This window comes from Desmodus rotundus, chromosome X, assembly GCF_022682495.2.
Source record: "Desmodus rotundus isolate HL8 chromosome X, HLdesRot8A.1, whole genome shotgun sequence".
Classification (NCBI taxonomy): Eukaryota; Metazoa; Chordata; class Mammalia; order Chiroptera; family Phyllostomidae; genus Desmodus; species Desmodus rotundus.
Window position 1 is genome coordinate 2,777,309 of NC_071400.1, and position 20,960 is coordinate 2,798,268.

Sequence of the window (20,960 nt, forward strand, 5' to 3'; positions counted from 1 at the left end):
AAGAAGGATTCCTAACTTTTGTGACAGCATGGATGGATGAACCTGGAGATTATTATGCTAAGTGAAATAAGCCAGTCAGAGGAAGACAAATACTATATAATCTGACTTATACATGGAATCGAATGAATGAAATAGACTAGCAATCAGAATAGAGGCAGAGGCTTGGCTGTGTGGAACAGACTGACAGCTGTCAGAGGGGAGAGAGGAGGAGGGGGACTATATGAAAGAAGGTGAAGGAATTAGCCAAAGAACATGTATATATGACCCATGAACATGGACAACGATATGGGGATGGCCTGAGGGAGGCGAGGGGAGGCTAAGTGGAAGTGGGCAAAGGGAGAAAAAGCATGGACAATTGTAATAGCATAAACAATAAAACACAATAAAAAAGAAAGAGGCAGAGATTGAAGTGATGCATCAATGAGCTCAGAAATGGCAGCCAACAGCCACCAGAAGCTGGAAAACTCGGGGTACGAACATTCTCCTCTAGAGCTTCTGCAGGGATCATGGTACTGGTCACACCTTGATTTTGGACTTCTGGCCTCCAGAACTGTGAGAGAATAAATCCCTGTTGTTTTAAGTCACCACTCTTATAGTAATTTGTTACAGAAGCCACAGGAACCGAATACAATGCATCACCCTTTTCTCTCAGTTAACACATTAGGACTGGACCGTGGGAGAGGGCAGATGTGGGTCGGAGGAAGAGGGGAGACATTGTGACTAAATAACCACCAGGTGGCAGTGTTGTGTAAGGGAGCGCATAAAAACCTGTTGTGTTACATCACGTTCTCTCTCTTCCCTGGGATATCAACTTTCATCATTCCAACCCACTGACCCCGAATCTTCTTTCTGGCTCTAAAAACTGCACGCTTGGGCCTTGGACATCCACAGGTTAGATGATAGATGTTAGGTTGAGCATGTCAGGGATTGGTAAGCAATGAAAGGAAAAATCGGACTTTTGGTATTCTATAGTTTTAAGCACTGTCAACACTATAACCTTTGGGAAAAAAACAACCCAGGATTCCCTGCAGGAATGGCCTTTAGCAAATGGTGAGGTGGACAAAGCTGGTGGCCTTTATTTTTCTAGCTGCTTCTCTTCAGTAAGCCCATCTTCTGACACCCACTGCTCTTTCTACCCCTGGTCCTTCAATCATAAGGAAAGAGAATTTCATAGCAAACATCTATGGGCCAGGCATCCTGCTAAACCCACCTGTACTTTATTCCATTTAATCCTTAAGCTGGGCTAGAAAAAGCTATTATAATTATTCTGATTTTACAGAATGAAAAACAGGTTTAGAGAGGTTGGGTAATAGGGTTATAGTTCCTAAGCGATTGAGTCAAGCTTCAAACCTTAGTTAGCTGATGTTAATTGCCATACTTAGTGCTATCTGGCTTCGATCTTTCAGTGTTAAGGCCCAGTTTCAAGACCAGGAAAGGAACAAAGGTGTGCTGTTTCCTTGAGTGGTGGGATCCAAGACACACTCCATCTCCAGGGAGGTGACAGCTCTTCAGGAAGGAACGGCTGTGTCCAGTTCAGCAAAGATGCCGTGCCAAGCATAGCTGGGGGGGGCGGGGAGCCCTCAGATTCCAGAGATCCGGCTTGGACAATGGGCATGCAAGTGGTTATTAATGAGGACCGAAGACTGGAGAAACTGCCCCAGCTTTTTTTTTTTTTGAAGAATGTCAAAAAATAAAAGGTCAGTTTTAGTTTTTGAAAACTCCTGAACGCTTCTTTTCTACAAAAGCTCTCCACTTTTTTTCCTTATGCAAGAATGTGATGGGTTAGTGTGCAAGGGTGAGGAGCCCACACCGATTTAAGGTTGAGTTTTCCACCAGTCTAGCAGAACAGGGCCTCAAAATCAGATATCATTCAATTTGAAGAAAATTAAACAATGTGATCTTTCTTGCATGGCCCATATGGCAGTTGTGAGTTATGTCCTGTTACAATGTAATATTTACCCCGTAAGCATCCAGCTGATGACATCATTTCCCACACAAATGCCCTCGCATTATTGTTTACGTTTTTTTCCAAATATTCATCCATTTCTATGCAATTCAGGAGACTGGGAAGTGTTGGAGTACACCTTGAAGGATGAACAAGATCAGCAAAATATAGGATATCAGTTATTTGGATACAGGGAATACTGAAGTGATATTTACTGTATTTTGCTGTGTCCAATGTGTACTTTTGTGCCCAAATTTTTGAGGGAAAAATAAGGATGCGCGCTATACATGGGCATAATGATTATATACCATGGGCATGATAATGCCGTGTATGATGCACACAAAAGCGTGGATGCGCGTTATACATGGCACAATGCAGTACTAATGCAGGGCTTGGATAAGCAGTTTCATTTTTGAGCCAGTTCTTCAGCTCTCACAGAACTTCCCACAGGAGGACAGTGAGAGGACGGCAGCCGCTGGGCGAGCACTCACCGAGTCTGACACGATACCAGTCTCCGTGCCCCGGATTGTTTGCTCTCAGTTTAACAAAGGTTTTGTCCAAAACATGCCGACCCCTCTTCGTTGATGTTACAGAGGCTTGGCTGGGGTCCACTGAGGTAATCATTCAGTTACCCCTGCTACTAAATATTCTCCCCTTTCGGGCCTTTTCCTCAACAAACTCTTCCCAGAGCCTTAGGGATCAGGAGAGGACTGGAGGAGGCAGCCAGCAAATAAAGACCAAGTCCTTGCGGACAGACAATCAGAAAAGTGTTGGTATGCTGCCACTTGCACTACAGGCTGACATCCTTTGGGTCCCTATGGTCCCTCTTGCTCCAGGAATCTGTAGCACTTTTCCTGAAGCGAATCCTTCCTACAGAAATTTGAAGCACTTTTGCTTAACACAAGAGCCACGGCCCCTAAGCTGGGTGTTGCTTCCACCAGGCATCACCTGCTATGGAACACTGGTTTGTGTCTGGTGCCTGAAGCACGAAGTCACTAGAGACCACGCCCCTGACGGAACTGCTCTATGAAGGCTGTTTTATCACAGCCAGGTGATCCTTTCTGCAGCCATCATTGCAGTGCTAGTTCATCAAGGCTGCTTTCCACGGGGTAAGTTGATGGGCCCAGACTAGGACTCCCTTAACTCTTGGGCTCCGATTTAAACAGAGGAAAAAGCTGACCTTTGGAATCTTATGCTCTAAAGAAGAATACACCAGAATCTTTTCTTCTCTTTGCTTTTATTGAGGTCTGTATGTGGTCTTTCTATTGTTACAGATTCATAGAGGAAGTACAATTTGTTCTATCTTGACAGGAACTGATTTGGAGAAACTAGCTGAACAATGTTCTCAAGCACCTATGATCGCCAGAGTTTCAGATGACGTGTCTCCCAAGTCTTCCCCTTTAATGAAACAGATATGCTTTCCAGAAAACTAATCCCCTAGAGTGCGGACCCCATTCCTCAAGCAGCCCCCTTCACTCTTCCAACTGCCCAATGGACGTTCACCACGTAATCTTGGGTGTGATGGCCATAAGCAGCTCAGGTCCTTTTCCCTGCAGAACGCAAACACTCTGTCACACCCTTAGTCTCTGCACACCTTGGACAACTTTGCACTTGAGGTCACCAAAACTTCCAGTCACTCAACCACAATTAGCTGCGCACTGTCCTTCTCCACAGATTTGTTGCCCAGCGCGTTTCTAATACGAGCCCAGAAGAGCGGCCTCTCATGGACGCTGTCTGGCCAGGTGATAAACGTCTGCCTGTTCACAAGTTTCCTGAGTCGGTGGTAGCTGGATAACTTATAGTTTGGGATCTCTTCCAGGAAGATCAGGATGATGACGTCCTGGTGCTCGTAGAACATCTTGATGCTGGCCAGCTGCACTTCGAGGCGGCACCATTCGCTGTGCAAATACTGGTTACTGACCACACACAAAGTCTTCCTGCTGGTGTTGATGGCGTTCTGAATGTTCTCAAAGATGTCTATCCCAGGTTCAAAGTCCCGGTGGTGAAGACAGAGCTTAAAGGTGGGCTGGCCATCTTTTTCGAGGGCTGGAACAAGCTCTTCATACACCCACTGCTCATCAGTGGCAGTGAAAGAGACGAAGGCGTCATAGATGAACTCCTTTTCTGTCCTGTGCCACTTGGCCAGGTACCAGGCTCGGAATATGTAGAGCCCGTACCATAGAGATGAAGTTATCTTGGCACCAAACCACGACAAGACCATCGTCGTGAGGACCAGACTGAAGGAGCAGAAGAAGCAAACCTTCGCCAGGTCAAAATTGCACATAGCGTCATCAAAATCTACCAACAAACTCTGGGTGTTTGGCTGCTGACAGGGGTAGCTCCGGAGGTAAGGGATGTGGACACTCGCTGTGTTTATTGACCAGTTCTTGAGCCACACGTTGTCACAGCTGCACCGAAGTTTGTTCCCATAGAGATCAAAGTATCTCAGAGACTTCAGATTCTCCAGATGACTTTGATTAATGACTTGTAGGTTGTTGAATCTTAAAGAGAAGACCTGAAGGCTTTCTAAGCCAGAGAACATGCCGGGGGTCAGTGACTCAATGTTGTTGTTCTCCAGGCGCAGCATTTGTAGTCTTTTGAGTTTTTGGAATAAGGAAATATTTAAATAGAGACCCCGGTCTCCAGATTTTGTTCCCGAGATATCCAGCTTTGTGAGATTAGTCAGGCAGTCAAATTGGAGATGGTCCAAGAATACCATGGAATTTTTGCCCAGGAGCAGCTCCTGCAAGGCGCTCAGCCCTTGGAAGAAGTTGGTTGGCACAACCTGAACCCCATGCATTTGTCCTTCTAGGTTGAGTTGTTTCAAAGACTTGAGGTTCATAAACGGGGGAAAGCTTAAGGTCCTGGTGGTTTCATATGTAATTTTATTAAAACTGAGATTCAAAACTTCTAGATTCTCAAGGCCCAAAAAAACACTTGCACTGAAGCTTGACAAGATATTGTATGCCAGGTCAAGTTTAGTAAGGTAAGTAAGACCCGAAAATGCGTTCCTCTCTATAATATTCAGGCGGTTCTGGGAGAGAATCAGAATTTGGAGTTTCTTCAGCAAATGAAAGGTTTTGGATTTTAGAGTTCGAAGATTATTGTATCCAAGGTCTAAAATCTCTAAATTTGGAAACTGAGCAAAGGAGTATTTGTCGATCTGCACTATCCAGCATCCAGCCACATTGAGCTCCTTCAAAGAATACAGCCCGTAGAAGGCCCTATCACTCAGTTCCGTGATGGGATTTTTAGAGAGGAAAAGAAACTGTAGGGACCTCAAGGGTGAAAATGCAAAATCTGGAAATCTTTTAAACTTGTTGTGACTCAGATCTAGGCTTGTCAAGTTCTGGAGGGCACTCCAGGTCTGGTTGGTGACAAAGGAAAGTTGGCAGCTGTCTAGTTGCAGCCTTTGGAGGCTGGGCATGCCATTGAACTCACTGTTATTGAGGTGAACCAGATTATTGTTTTGTCTCAGGTCAAGGGACAAAAGCCTGGTACAGTTGGCGAGGTGCTTTATGTCCCCTGCCTTAGTGACCTTTTTCCTAAAGACCAAAGCCTCTAACATGGGCAAGTTTCTGAGGAAACGACACACAGTGTAGATGTTTGAATGACTGCCTCTAAAATCCTGGGTGCTAAGGTCCACTTCTCTTAGATTCTGTAGGTGTTTGGCTGGAATCATCTCCAGTCTCACCAATGTCCCACTCAGATTCAAGCTCCTCAGCTGGGGCAGAGTTTCCAGAGACACATGCTGGATGACTGTAAGACTATTCTGAGAGACATCCAGAGTGGTCACATTAGGCAGTGACAAAGAAGAGAAATTTAATTCCATCAGCGCGTTCCCCTGCAGGCTCAGCTGGGTCAGGGAGACCAACAACCTGGGGCTGTGGTCCAAGATGCTGATGTTGTTGTTAGTGAGATCAAGGTATGCCAGGCGTGGAAGATGCTGGACTGCTTCGAGAACATTTGAGAAATTGGTAATATGGTTTCTAGACAAGCTTAAGTGTTTCAATTTGAAAAGAGGGACAAAGGCATTCTTGTGAATGTTGGTAATTTGATTATGGCTCAAGAGCAAAGTCTCCAAGTTGGACAGGCCCTCAAAGGAGTCGTTCACACTGTGAATATTGTTTTCTACCAAGTTCAAAAGGGTCAGATTTTCAAGTCCCCAAAAAGCCCTCTTCTCAATCTTCCAAATGGAGTTCCACTCCAGTCGCAAGTCCACCAGAGCGGACAGATTAGTAAAGGCATAGGGAGGAAGGGTTTGGATTTGGTTTTGTGTCAGGTTGAGGTGAGTAGTGTATCCTGGGATGTCAGCAATGGCCTCTGTCAGGTTGGTGATCTTCTTCCGAATGCAGAAAACATGGTGAATGTCCAATTCATACTGTGTACATTTACTGAATCCGTATGTCTCTGCCAAAGACAGCAGAGAAAATCCAATGAAAACGAGGCAGAGCTGCTGAGGAGGCAGGGGGCTCTCTAAGCCCATCTTGTCAGCCCTAGACTTCAGAGTTACCATCAGAAAAAATATCCCTTCCCGTGTGTGATGCTCAGTTTTGAAGAGTCACATGGTCCTTCCATGTGACTTTGCTGCAAAGAAAAAAGAGAAAGTTGTTTTGTTTAAAGTTCTCTGTCAATATCTCCTTGTTGTTTCAAGAAAATGAAACAAAAATTCTCGGCAACTTAACTTCCAAAACAAATCCATTTCTAAAGCAACTCTATGTATATCAGCAAAGACCAGTACTATTACTCCCATAATAAAAATTGTTAGCATACATACACGAATAACAATAAAATTAGAGAAGAAAAAAATTGTTAGCATACAGAGGCATAGAAGGCAATTAATTGCATATGTGATTTAATTTAGAGAATTAAGAAACTTCCCAATGCTCCTCTCACCCCTGCACAATAAAATACCCCCCTTGGTGTTTGGGCTGACACCTGAAATTCCACCACTGGAGATGCACTTTGGGTCTGTGGATCTCAGTCCAGTTAAAAGAATCATCCATGGTAGGGGGGAAAAACAGCAAGGTTGACTAAGTTTAAAGGTCGCCTCTGTCTGGGGTTTTTTTTTTTTTTTAGATTTTTATTTATTTGTTTGTTTATTTATTTATTTATTTTTAGAGAGAGGGAAGGGAGGGAGAAAGAGAGGGACAGAAACATCCATGAGTGGTTGCCTCTCACACAGCCCCAACTGGGGACCTGGCCCACAACCCAGGCATCTGCCCACACTGGGAATCGAACTGGCAACCTACCGGTTGGCGGAATAACCCTTAACCCACTGCACTACATCAATCAAAAGTAATCCTGTGCTTTTGACAAACAATTTCACCCCTCTGAACCTCTTTTCTTATCCATACGATGGGAGAATGATACCTACTCCCTCATAATGTGGTACAGATTCAACAAGACAACTTAAAGTGCCCAGCTTGCTGCCTGGTACACTGGCTAGTTCCATAAAAGGCTATTCCCTTCTTTTCACCTAAACTCTAGGCCACCACTAGCACGCCACTGTGTAGATCTAGCTTTTGTCTCAAAAACACTGCTAGTCACAGAGGAAGAAAGGAAATAGCATAGCTGCATTGCATTGTTGCCTTTCCTTTGTATGTATGTATTTTTATGGGCACACACAAATATATGCCATTGTCTAGCACTATTTTGTAAATCTAAGAATCACAAAACAAGCACCCATTATAGAAATATATACCTAATAACACAGGACTTTTTGGGATGGGTGCAATGATGATCAGCACAGCATTACAATGAACAGAATCGCAAAGCATGACTTTAAAAAGCTTTTGTAAGTGAAGTAAGCTCCTTACTGCTTACATCAGTAACCCTTGGTGCTTTCCACTTTTACAACGTTTGTAATTCTTGTGGTAGTAGGTGATATCTCATTGTCTTTGATTGACATATTTGTGAATATTTGAGATTTTAAGAGTCTTTCCATATATTTGGTAGCCATTTGGACTTTTCTTTCAGTGACCTGCTTAGGTATATCCTTTTTCCATTTATCTATGGGGTTTCTCGTATATTAATCCCTTGGTGGTTTAATGATTTAAATATCTTCCATCACTTAACATTGTCTATGATATTCTTTGTTGATCAGAAATTTGTCATCACGATGTGATAAAAGCCTTTTTTTTTTGCTTTATGATTTTGCATGTGGATTCTTTTTTTTTAATTTTTAAAAAAGATTTTAATTATTTATTTTTAGACAGAGGGGAAGGGAAGGAGAAAGAGGGAGAGAAACATCAATGTGTGGTTGCCTCTTCTGCGCCCCCCACTGGGGATCTGCCTGCAACTTAGGCATGTGCCCTGACCGGGAATCAAACCAGCAATGCTTTAGTTTGCAGGCCCACGCTCAATCCACTGAGCTATGCCAGCCAGGGCTGTGGATTCTTATTTTTTAAAAAATCATTTCCCTCTTTAGATCACATTAAGTGCTGTACACTTCACTTTACCACTTCCATTTATGTCTAGTCCATCTAAATCCCACCTTTGTATATTGTGTAAGGTAGGGATCCAGCTTTAGTCTTCAATTAGCAACATAGTTCACTAAAAACTAAAAAACAATCTGTTCCTTTTCTGATGCTTCGAGGAGCATCTTTATCATAAGGCAAATTGCTATATATACTTGAATGTATTCCTGAGCTCTTTTCTTTTTTTCCCAAGGCGCCATTGTTTTATCTATTTTTCTTTTTCAATTAAATTTATTGGGGTGACATTGCTTGATAAAATCATATAGGTTTCAAGTGCAGAATTCTGTAATACTTCATCTGTACATTGCTGAACTCTCTTTTCTGTCCCTTTGTTTACTAATTAGTTCCTAGAAGGGTACCATGCCATTTTATTACTATGGCTTTAAAGTATATCTTAATATCTAATAGGGTGAATCCTTTGCCTTTGCCCTTCTCCCTCAAGTTGATTTTTAAAGCGATAAGCAATTCATGAAATATCTCCCATTATAAACATAATTCAGTCTACCGGTTTTCCCCCAAAGTCTTGCTGGAATCTGATTTTGCACTGGATTTGCAAGTTAATGAGAGGTGGATTGATACAATTATCATGTTAAATCACCCCAAGGATGGACATGGCATATCTTCATGTAGTCAAAACTTCCCTTAATTTTAAATAGTTTTTAAATATTCCATGCACAATTGTGTGTTTTTTATGTTGTTTTCTAGAAACTTTTACATTTTATTATTTTAAGGGATATCTTATTTTTTTCCTACTTAATTTTCTAGTTAGGTATAGCAAGGGTACCATAAGTTTTGAATTCTTTGTGTTATTGTTAATCCTAAGTAATAGAAAGCTTTCTGAACTGTGTTATTAGCTTTTTAAATGTGACTGTGCAGTCTGTTAGGTTTATCTGTTAATGATTATATTCTCTACAAGTAATGGAATTTATATATCTCTTTTGAAAATTCATATTGAATACATTTCCTATGCCTTTCCTTTATGTTGGTCTTACATAATATTGGCCGCAACCTCCAATGCTATATTAAATTATAGTGATGATAGAAAATGTTTTTTGGTTAATAGGATGGCATCTATAGATTTTTCCATTAATTATTTTATTTGCTGTAGGTTTGGGTACATATCAAGTCAGGAAAGTTCCCTCCTACTCCTAATTCTTAAAGGAAGAATATAGCTGAGTTTGACCGGAACACAAACAAGGGAGGGGAAACAGAGCCATTAACTGCGGGAGACTGTACGGGGAAAAGAATTTTCTTGTACAAATGATACACTGGCTCTAATATGGCAGCATGAACATGGGCATCACTGACTCATGACACAACTCAGCAAGACCAATAATCTTAACCCTAGTTCATTTTATTTATTTTTAAATATTTTTAAAAGACTTTACTTTTTATTTTTAGAGAGAAGGGAAGGGAGGGGGAAAGAGAGAGACATAAACATCGATGTGTGGTTGCCTCTCACACGCCCTACTGGGGACCTGGCCCGCAACCCAGCCATGTGCCCTGACTGGGAATCGAATCGGTGACCTTTGGGGTCGGAGGCTAACATGCAATCCACTGAGCCACATCGGCCAAGGCTTAACCCCATTTTATACACAGGGAAGTGAAAGTTCTGAGAGAGGAACTTGCACAATATTGCACAGCTAATATGTGACAGATTCATGATTGAAATCATCTCATAACCTCATGTTCTTTCCACTATATCCTGCCACCCTCTAATTCCAAAAGGAGTCACCAAACATTTGTAACAGTGATTTTATCATAGAGATATTCGTGTTACCCATCTTGGTGATTGCTTTGAAGAATGTAAATTTGGTGTACAAATTCTAGAATATTCCAGAGAAGATGGTGTCATAAGTTTATGCTTACATTTTATATTCATGCCCATGACGGATCAAATGGAAAAGCAATGCTCTAGTGAGAGTTTCAATTTCAAGTTCAGGGGAGCCCACTGGCATAATGACTGAGAAGAATAGATTGGTTTAATGCTTTAAGGCATTTTGACTTTGTTAGGCAACATGAAACAATGGGCCAGAGGAGGAGAGATTTTACTGTAAAAGTAAATATAAGGAGAAAGAGGAAGAGGGGCAGAAGAGGAAGAAGAAGTAGTATAAGTAACCATGTCTTGCCTAAGTGTTGGGTGGTGCGGGAAACTGGGTAGAACATAGTACTGCCAGATGAACGTATTCTCTGCTCTCAGAGATGGCAAGGATACCAATATGACTCCTAAAATCTATCCCCATTTGTTACAGGAAATTTTAACTGAAGGAAAAATGTAAACATTCAAACTTGTCCAAACATCGAAATTTCCTGCCCTGATAAGAGACAGAAAGGGACAAGCCTTCTTGGTCAAGTTTCCCTGAGGACAGGACTAGTGGGAGGGATTTCTTTTACCTGCAGCTGCAGGTGTGACTGAAATCAAAGAAGCATTGAGAGCCAGGCCCAGAGCAAGCGGCTGAGCCCTATCAGCCAGAGGAGAGAAGTTCCTGAAGGTGGTCAAGATGATGGGCTTCTGGAAGAAGGTATAGAACTAAAGTTAGCAAGCTGGGGAGACGAGACCAGAGAGTAGACGGTCAAAACAGTGAATAGTATGGGAAATGGAGAAGCCAAAGAACTTATATGTACGACCCATGGACATGAACTAAGCGGAGAGGTGTGGGTAGGAGGGGAAGTGCAGGGCAGAGGGGAATAAAGGGGGGGGAAATGGGACAACCGTAATAGCATAATCAATAAAATATATTTTTAAAAAACTTAAATGTACATCTTGATACCATAAAAATCCTAGAAGAAAACATAGGCAGTCAAATCTCTTACATTACCCATAGCAATACTTTTTCTGATATATGTCTTCATGCAAGGGAAATGAAAGAAAAAATAAACAAATGGGACTATATCAAACTAAAAGGTTTTTGCACAGCAAAGGTAACCATCAACAAAATGAAAACCTACTAAATAGGAGAACATATTCACCAATGATGCATCTGATAAGGGGTTAATAACCAAAATTTACAAAGTACGTACAAAACTCAACACCAAAAAAACAAACAACCCAATTAAAAAATGGGCAAAGGACCTGAATAGACACTTCTCCAAAGAGGACATACAGATGGCCCAGAGACATATGAAAAGATACTCAATGTCACTAATCATCAGAGAAATGTAAATTAAAACCAAAATGAGATACCACCTCACACCAGTCAGAATGGCCATCATAAACAAATCAACAAACAACAAGTGCTGGCGAGGCTGTGGAGAAAGGGGAACTCTAGTGCATTGTTGGTGGGAATGCAGACTGGTGCAGCCACTGTGGAAAACAGTATGGAATTACCCAAAAAACTAAAAATGGAACTGCTTATGACCCCATGATTCCAATTCTGGGAGTATATAGGAAGAAACTGGAAACACAGATTTGAAATAATATATGCACCCCTATGTTCATTGCAGCATTAATTATAATAGACCAGATTTGGAAGCAGCCCAAGCGCCCATCAGTAGATGAGTAGATAAAAAAGCTGTAAAACAGCTTTTACACAACGGAATACCACTTGGCTGTAAAAAAGAAGGAAATCTTACCTTTTGCAACAGCATGGATAGACCTGGAGATTATTATGCTAAGTGAGATAAGCTAGTCAGTTAAAGAGAAGTACTACATGATTTCACTTATATGTGAAATCTGAAAAGCAAAATAAACTAACAAACAAAAGAGAAACAAACTCACAGATACAGAGAACAGACTGACAGCTGTCAGATTGGAGGGGGTTGGGTGACTGGGTGAAAAAGGTGAAGGGATTAAGCAAAAAACAATAAAACAAACAAAAACTCAAACACACAGACAACAGTACGGTGATGACCAGAGGGAAAGGAGGGTGGGGAAGGCAGAAGTGGGTAAAGGGGGGATAAATGGTGAGAGAGAGAGACTTGGCTTTGGTGGTGAAACAAAGAAGAAGAAAAAGGAGAAGGGGAAGAAGAAGAAGAAATGCAAAATATATTTTTAAAAAAGAAATGAAAGCAAAAGTGCCTGGTGCAAGGTCATAGACTATGTGCCCAGTGGATCTGAGAATAATTGGGAGATGATGAAGGAACTGAAGGAACTAGAGATACCTGGTTTGAAATAGAGAACAGTCAGGGACTACGGTAGTTGTATTTCAGCAACCACCACCCTCATTCCTTCTCTCTGCGGAGCCTCCGTTCCTAGGCCTGTATACAGTAAGCAGGTAATTGTTTCTTCAAGACCTCTAAGGGAGGAGAGAGAGAAGAGCGTAATAGGTAGAGACAGTCTAGCTTTCTTACCGAGAAACACGGACTGCATACTGTGCCTAGGCATTGATTCCATCACAGAGAGCGCCCTGGAGCCAGGAAATGCCTTCTAACCCAAAAATCGTAGCCTATAATCCAGGCAAAAGGGTGGAAGGTCCATGACCAAAACTCAGCGTAGTCCTGAGTAACTTGTCCGTGAGGAGAGAATGTTCTTGTGATTCTCAATCCTGCCTGAGCGGTGGAATCATCTAGGGATTAAAAACAGGTATTTCCTGGGCCTCTCTCAAGAATCTGTGTTTTAAACAAATGCCTAAGTTATGCAGCCAGGGATGAGAAGACCTTTACCCAGTCGTTCTTCAGCTTGAATCAGAATCACCTGGGGCCTTTTTTTTTTTTACTTTATTTTTATTGTTGACACTGTTACAGCTGTCCCCATTCTCCTGAACCCCCATCTGCCCAAGGCTTTTTAAAGCACGTGTTTTGGGACCAACCCCCAGAGTTCTAGATTCATTTGGTCTGAAGAGGAGCCCAAGAATTGGAATTTTACCCAGTTTCCCAGGTGATGTTGAGTTATTGGTTCAGGGACCACATTCTATGAATAACTGGCATAGCCTATCTTTTTAGAAAGATTTTATTTATTTATTTGTAGACAGAGGGAAAGGGAGGGAGCAAGAAAGGGAGAGAAACATCCATGTGTGGTAGCCTCTCATGTGCTCCCTATTGGGGACCTGAGCTGGTCAACAACCCAGGCATGAGTCTTAGACCAGCAATCGAACCCACAACCCTTTGGTTTGCAGGCGAACACTCAATCCATTGAGCCACACCAGCCAGGGCTTGTTATTATTATTTTTTAATACATGATGTTTTCTCTGTGAAATTGGGAGGAGTAGATGCTTCCATTTCTACTCTTGAAAGTGTTTTGACAGTGCTATTTTTTGAAAATGTGGCTGGGGATAGCAGAGGTGACAGAAGGGGTGATCCACAGTGCATGCTCTAGTTTGAGGGGGTCTATGGAACTTGATGCCCAGAAAAGACATCTCAAAATTGCTGAGCACTTTACAGTTTACAGCACTGTCACACAAGCTCCGTGAAGTTCTACAGAAGAGGAAAGGAGGGCCAGAGAGGTAGCGTGATGGCGCTCAGTCAGTAAATGGTATGTCTGATCGAGATTCAAGTGCAGACCTCTTGACCTCCAATCCAGGGCTCTTACCACCTCAGCACAAGCGGTCCAGGCACAGACCTTCGTGCCTGATCCCCAAGGCCGCTGCGTGGTCTGGGGGTCATGTGGGCCCAGACTACTATCTAGAATTCCACCCCTTCCTTCCAACTGCTTCCTTCTGGAATTTCTGAGGCGTGAGGAAACCCAATCACACATCCCTGCAGCGCTCAAAGCGAACTTAACTCTAAACTTCCATACGTCATCTTAGAGAGCTTATGAGATTGAGAGTGGACGTTTCAGAAGCATAGTGACAGTTCGCACAGCATATTCTGTGCCGCAGTGACGGCAGCACCTAGCTGAGGCCGTACGGGCTACGCCAAGCTTTTTTCTCGAGTTTATTGAGATATAATTGATGTGCAACGTTGTATAAGCTCGAGGGGCAGAACACAATGATCTGGTGTATGTATGTGTTTGGAAAAGATCACCACAATAAGTTCAGTTAACACCCGTCACCTCACAGTTATAAAATTATTTTCCTTGTGATGAGAATTTTAAGATACATTCTCTTAGCAACTCTCAAATATACAAAACAGTATTGTGAGCTAGGGTCATCCTGTTGCACTTGACATCCCCGGGACTTAACTTGTAACTGGAAGTTTGTACCTTTTTACCACCTTCACCCCATTCCCTCACCCTCACACCCCCACCTCTGGCAACCACAGATCTGATGTCTGTTTTTATGAGCTTTTTTTTTAGATTCCACATATAAGCAAGATTATTCAGTATTTGCCTGTCTCTGTAACTGATTTCACTCAGCATGATGTCCTCAAGGTCCACCCATGTTATTGCAAATAGCACGACTTCTGTGTTTTTTATGGCCGAATGATATTCCATTGTGCAAATATACCACATTTTCTTTATCCATCCACCCACTGTCGGACACTTAGGTTGTTTCTATGTCACGGCTATTGTTGATAATGCCGCAGTGAACCTGGGAGCACACATCCCTCTCCAGATCCCAAATTCTTAAGAGCTGCTTTAGTCACGGGGAACAAGTCTTGTTGGCCGATATGAAAACAAGTGCTATACCACCTCCACGTGGTACCACCATGTATGGTGAAATTTCTAAATAAGTTACTTTAAAGAAAACATATTATTTTCTTGATCCCTCACACTCTAGTAATGCCATCTATCTCTTGGGACAATTCTGGGAAAGGGTTTCTTTTATGACACAGCAATATACAACGTACTAATCAATGTTCAAAGAAAATGACATACCTGCAAAAAGCTCTCGGTCCACACTCCTGCCGCTCATCTTTCTGTACTCAGATTTTCTGTAAAATAAGGAAATTCTTTCTTGGGAAGTTTCAAAACTTCGAGATGATCGCTCTGAGCTCTTAAGACATGTGACCAACTAAGAAGCTTTTCTTCCTCTTCAGACTTCATGGTTTTGTGGTGTTGTTTGATTTGCTCATTTTGGGGGATCACTCAAGGAGTGTCCTCAGAAGTGCCAAAATCCTGCTTGGTGTGTGTTACAAAACACATTTTTTAGTGTGAACATGTTATCTTGTGCCCATCACAAGTTCCTCCAGATTTCTTGCTCCCTGGGAGCTCAGGGGGTTGCCCAGCTGGTTCAAGCCCTGTGTTGGGAGCAGTTCCAGCAAACTTGTCTGGAATTGCACATGGGAATGGGTGCGGAGAGGCCTCTTTTCTTCCTGGAACTGGTGTGCTTCTCCAGCTAGGTCTCAGCTATGTTTGAGCTTTGGGGTCAGGCTGTGTGACCCTGCTTATTTCCCCTCTGACTCCTCCTTTTGGCCACAAACTTGGCTGCCTGTTAAAGAGATTACCCATGTTGCACTGCATTCTCTTTACTTTGGGGTGCGGAATTTCTTCCTTCCCCTAAATTATAGTCAAGAGAAGCCTGTGAAGAGATTGAATTCTGAAGAGATTGAAGCCACACTATTATGAACTGATGCAAACCATTTATGCTTTCATTTTTGTGGGAAGAAGTAACACCACACAGAAACCCATTTCCAGGGCCAGCCTTTGCCAGAACTGAGGAATTTCTAGCCAGGCCTTGGTAGTTGAACTTCAGTACTCTGCCCTTCACCCACCTCTATAGTATCGGGGGGCGGGGGGGCGAGGTGGCCATCTACCATATGTGCCACACTCCAGAAACTTGGGTATCCACCTTCTTTTCACAGCCCAGTGCTCTTTATGTTTAAGTACTGAAACCACAACCTTTAGGTAGAGGTGCAGCTCATAAAAAGAGAAAAAGCAGAATAATATATTTTACAGTAACATCATACCGGGGAAGGGGTGGGCTATACCTGAACAGTCTTTTTTGTCCGGAGGAGGAGAGATTTCCCCCTAGCAGGATTCCTGAGACTTTTTTTTTTAATGCATAGTCCTCTCTTTTGGCTTTTTCAATACTCTCACTCATACTATGGAGCATCTGTTGAATAATAATAATAATAATAATAGTAATAATAGTTGCTGGAAAAATTAGGGAGCATTTATCCTATCCCAGGCATTGTAATAAGTGCTTTACATGTATTTAAACAGGTAACAAAAAACTTTATGAGGTATTATCACTTCTGCAGTTTTTAGATGAGGAAACTGAGACACAGAATAGTTACATAATTAGCCCAAAGTCACCCAGCCGGTAAGGAATAGAGCTGTGACGGTATCTCTGTTCCACCAGGCACACGTGTCACTTCCCTCGAGCCTGTGTACTTTCTGCTGCCGGGTTGAACTACTGTCTCCTCTTCTGGACCCTCTTGATGTGCTCTGAGGCCTCTACCTTTAAAAATATTATTTATTTTAGCTGAGACAATTTAGAAAAGCAGGGGAAAAAATGTAAACAGAAAGTCACACTAAGTTACACCACTCCTGAAACAGTCTTTTCATTCATCTTTCTGGGAGTACTATTCCCAGGAGATTTTTCCTAATAGAAAGGTCTTTATAAGGCTACCAGCAAGATAGCCTCTCCTTCCTGGCCCCTCAGAGACGGCTTCTTTACATATTTCTTTCCAGAAACCATGTATGACCAGTTCTCTCAACTGAGTTGCAAGGAAGGCAAGGGTAAAGCCTCACTCTGGCTCATCATGTAAGTAACTTATAGAAGAAATTCATGGTGCTAGTAAGCGCTGTTTTTGTGGGCAAACATACCCACAAAAACTGGTCTGGATGCTCTCTGAATCACACAAGCTCTATCAGCCAAATGGCCTATAAACCAGGGGTGTCCAACTCATTTTCACCGGGGGTCACATCGGCCTCGTGGTTGCCTTCAAAGGGCGGAATGTAATTTCAACTCCTTAACAGTTAAGGAGTAGTTACATTTATACAGTCCTAAAATTACATTCTTAAATAACAGTTTCATTCCTTTCTTCCTGCATATTGTAGCTTAAGTTGGAGGGTACCAAAAGCCTCCTCTATTCAAAACTGTTCCTTCTGACACATCCCTACAATAAGGTGTAAACCATTAATTAGTCTTTTGTGTTAAGGTGTTGACCATAAACATGGTGCCTACCTCTCATCTGCACGTTATGTGCTCAACTAAAAAATGGGATAAATGATGTCTGTCTTCTTCACAGAGTAACTGTAGGAGCCAGTGAAATGTTAAAAGCTGCATTGATGTGAGGGGTATGAAGGTTCTATCATTTGTGCTCATTTTTATTAAAAGAAAACCTTCTGGATTGTTCTCCATCAATACTGCATTTAATTATTGTAATATATTAGAAGTTCGATGTTTACTTTTCAAAACGAAATGAAATGTTAACATGTTAACAAATTACAACGCTTAACATCTATTCGTAAGGGCATGCTTTTTAGTGCCAAACCAAACTGGAAGTGGCTTTATGGGTAAGGGAAATGTACTCTCTTTCTCACACGGCAAAGATTCCTGGGAAGGGCAGTTCCAAAGCTGATTATTGCTGACATCGTCAAGCGCGAGATGGCTGTAGTAGCTCTTGGAATCATATCCTCATTTAATAACATTCAAAAATCTTGTGTCATGGTTTTTTTAACCCTCTTATTTAAAAAAATTACTTTTTAAGGGAACATGCAATAAAATTGGCTGTTTTGGTATACAGTTCTATAAGCTTTAATACATGTCAACACACCGCCATAATCAATAGGTTCTCTCACCCTCCCAAAGCCCCTTGTGCTGGAAACCACTGATCTGCCTTCTATTGTTTTAAGTTTGTCTTTTAAAAAAATGCCGTCTAATGAGTGGATAAAAGCATTGTTGTACATGTATATAATGGAATATTACTCAGTCATAGAATTGAATCTTAGCCTCTGCAACAGCATGGATGGAACTGGAAGCTATCATGCTAAGTAAGCCAGTCAGAGAAAGACAAATACCATATGATCTCACTCATATGTGGAATCCGAAGAGCAAAAGAAACAAAATGAAAACAGACTCATAGATACAGAGAACAGACTGATGGCTGCCAGAGCGGAGGGGGTTGAGGGGACTGGGTGAAACAGGTGAAGGGACTGAGAAGTACAGATTGGTAGTTCCAGAGTAGTCACGGGGATGTAAAGCACAGCATAGGGAATATAGTCACTAACACTGTGATAACTATGTACGGTGCCAGGTGGGTCCTGGAAATATCAGGGGGACACTCTGTAAAGTGTATGATTGTCTAACTTCTATGCCGTATACCTCAAACTAATACAAAATAATATTGAATGTAAACTGTAATTGAAAAAAGGTTATCTAAACAGAATCAGTCTGTAAAATTTTGAGACTGACTTCTTTCACTCAGCATAATACATTTCTGATCCAATAAATTTTTTGTGTATATTAATGGCTCTTTCCTACTTATGGCAGAGTAGCATTCCATTGTATGGATTTAACTGTTTACTTACTCACTTGCCAATTGAAAGACACTTGGGTTGTTTCTTGTTCTTGGCAATTATGAATAGAACTCCTGTAAATACTTTATTTGAACATAAGTTTCATTTTTCTATGGTTGTGGATCTCAGCCAGGGACTGTTTTGCCCCCAAAGGGTATTTGCCAATGTCTAGAGACATTTTAATTCTCAACTTGGGGCGTGGAGGCAGTACTACTGCCATCTACTGGATGCTTGTACCAGGGACGCTGCTAAACATCCTACAATGCACAGGACAGCCCCTCGCAACCAGGAACTAGCTGGCCTGAAATGGCAGTAGTGTCAAGGCTGAGAAACCTCCATCTAGTGTAAATGCCTAGGAGTGTGATCACTGGGTCATATGGTAAGTGCATGTATTCAAGAACTGGCCAAACTCTTCTCCACATTGGCTATGCCATTTTAGATTTCCACCAGGAATATAGGAGACTTCCTGTTGCTCCGTATCTTTGCCAGCAAACTTGGATAGTTTAAATAGGTATATAGTGGGATGTCACTTGTGCCACTTTTTAGGAGTGAGGAAACAGCCCCATCTGGTGTGGCTCAGTGGATTGAGTGCTGGCCTGCGAACCAAAGAGCTGCTGGTTCAATTCCCAGTCAGGGTTGTGGGCCGGGTTCCCAGTAGGGGGTGTGTGAGAGGCAACCACACATTGATGTTTCTCTCCTCCTCTTTCTCCCTCCCTTCCTCTCTAAAAATATATTTTTTTTAAAGAAAGAGTGAGGAAACCTTTCCAGAAGCCCCAAGGAGAATCCACCTCATGTCTCATTGGTCAGAACTGCATCACACACCTCTTCCTAAATCAATCACAAGCTATGGAGAAGAAAATTACGATTCACCAATGAGAATGCTTGCTGAGACTTCAAGATGTATGTTTTGTAATTTCGTTATGCCTTCCCGTATTTTCTCATGAAACAAAACAAAAAAGCATTACTTATAAGAAGCCCCATACTTTCATGCTGCTCTTAGAAGACTGTGTAGTGACACTTGCCCTGTCTGTGATTACTGTAGGGGACAACTCAGGAATTGGACACTTCCCATGTTCTTCCTGTTCCCAAAAGGAGTTATTGCAGTACCATAAGCAAATCAATTGTAAATCTGCCTTTCCCTTCTGCTTTCTTCTTCCAGATATTTGTCCAGTAGTGCAGACTTGGAAAGTGGATGGTCTCATGTCAGACTCAGGAAATGGGGGGGAGGGAGTTGCAACTGATTTAAGAAAAGGATCTGACAAAATGAATTCCTTTTATTATTTTAGGTACATAATAAAGTGCATAAAATAAATGTTCTTTGTAGCACCACACTTCACTGGTTTATAGCAGGGGTGTCAAACCAAACTCATTTTAACCGGGCCCACATCAGCCTCCTGGTTGCCTTCAAAGGGCAGAATGTAACTTTAGGACTGTGTACACGTAACTACTCCTGAACAGTTAAGCGAGAGCTCGGTGCTGCTGCCGGGACAGAAACAAGGTGCCGAGCCGGATAAAACAAGGTGGAGGCCGCATTTGGCCCGCAGGCCTTGTTTGCCACCTGTGAAGGAGACAATCTATCAAGAGGACAATTACATTCCTTTCTTTGATTCTCATCCTCACTAAATGATACATGAGTGGAGTCTGAAGGAAAATAGATTTCTTCCCTCTCACTCTCAGTGAATAAATGGTGCTCCCTCTAATCCTGCCTCATTGTTAACAGTAAAACGCCCCTCAAAACACTACAAAGGGTAGTTTGAAACTGCTGGTAGAGGTGGATGATTTAACAAACGAGACACAAAAACCATTTTTTTTTACAATACTATAATTATAAAGTTGAAGGCACATCCTTGGCAGATCAAAATATGATCAATTACATGCTCATGGAAAAACAAACTACTAAATATCTTGACTGTAGTAGATGATTATTGCACAACATCGCCCACTGCTGTTTGGGTAGCAAACAATCAATGTTTAACAATGTTCAGTTAAACATTTCTTGAACCAAAAAACATAAGGTTGAGACGCCTGGTTTTGGCTACAAAAGGCATTTACTATCGATGCCATTACAGAAGCTCTTTTGATTGAAGAACAAGAATTCGTGCTTGTGTGCTTTATCTGGCTAGTCATACCAGATAAACTTTCAGAAGGACTATGAACATTTAGTGTAAAAATAGCTAACCATTTGGCATGAATCTATATATTTTTATATTTGGTAAAATAATATTTTTAATGATAGAAAAGTAAGAATTAAACA

General features: G+C 41.9%; 1 protein-coding gene across 2 annotated transcripts; it reads right to left on the reverse strand.

Annotated features, from left to right (window-relative positions):
- Window positions 1-3,165: 3,165 nt before the first annotated feature.
- On the reverse strand, window positions 3,166-15,205 carry LOC112317927 (toll-like receptor 13). Of its 2 annotated transcripts, XM_045183806.2 has the most exons (3): window positions 15,119-15,205; window positions 12,715-12,929; window positions 3,166-6,532 (listed from the first exon to the last, which is right to left on the reverse strand). In XM_045183806.2, exon 3 carries the CDS (start codon window positions 6,459-6,461, stop codon window positions 3,579-3,581), a length of 2,883 nt encoding a protein of 960 aa, XP_045039741.2. In that variant the 5' UTR covers window positions 6,462-6,532; window positions 12,715-12,929; window positions 15,119-15,205; the 3' UTR covers window positions 3,166-3,578. The 2 variants fall into 2 exon arrangements, with proteins under 2 accessions (XP_045039741.2, XP_053773023.1); XM_053917048.1 differs by lacking the exons at window positions 12,715-12,929; window positions 15,119-15,205 and adding an exon at window positions 11,998-12,194.
- Window positions 15,206-20,960: the final 5,755 nt, after the last annotated feature.

What these genes read in the sequence shown, in the direction of transcription:
- LOC112317927 (XM_045183806.2), bottom strand. Translation starts at nt 6,461, where the DNA reads ATGGTAACTCTGAAGTCTAGGGCTGACAAGATGGGCTTAGAGAGCCCC.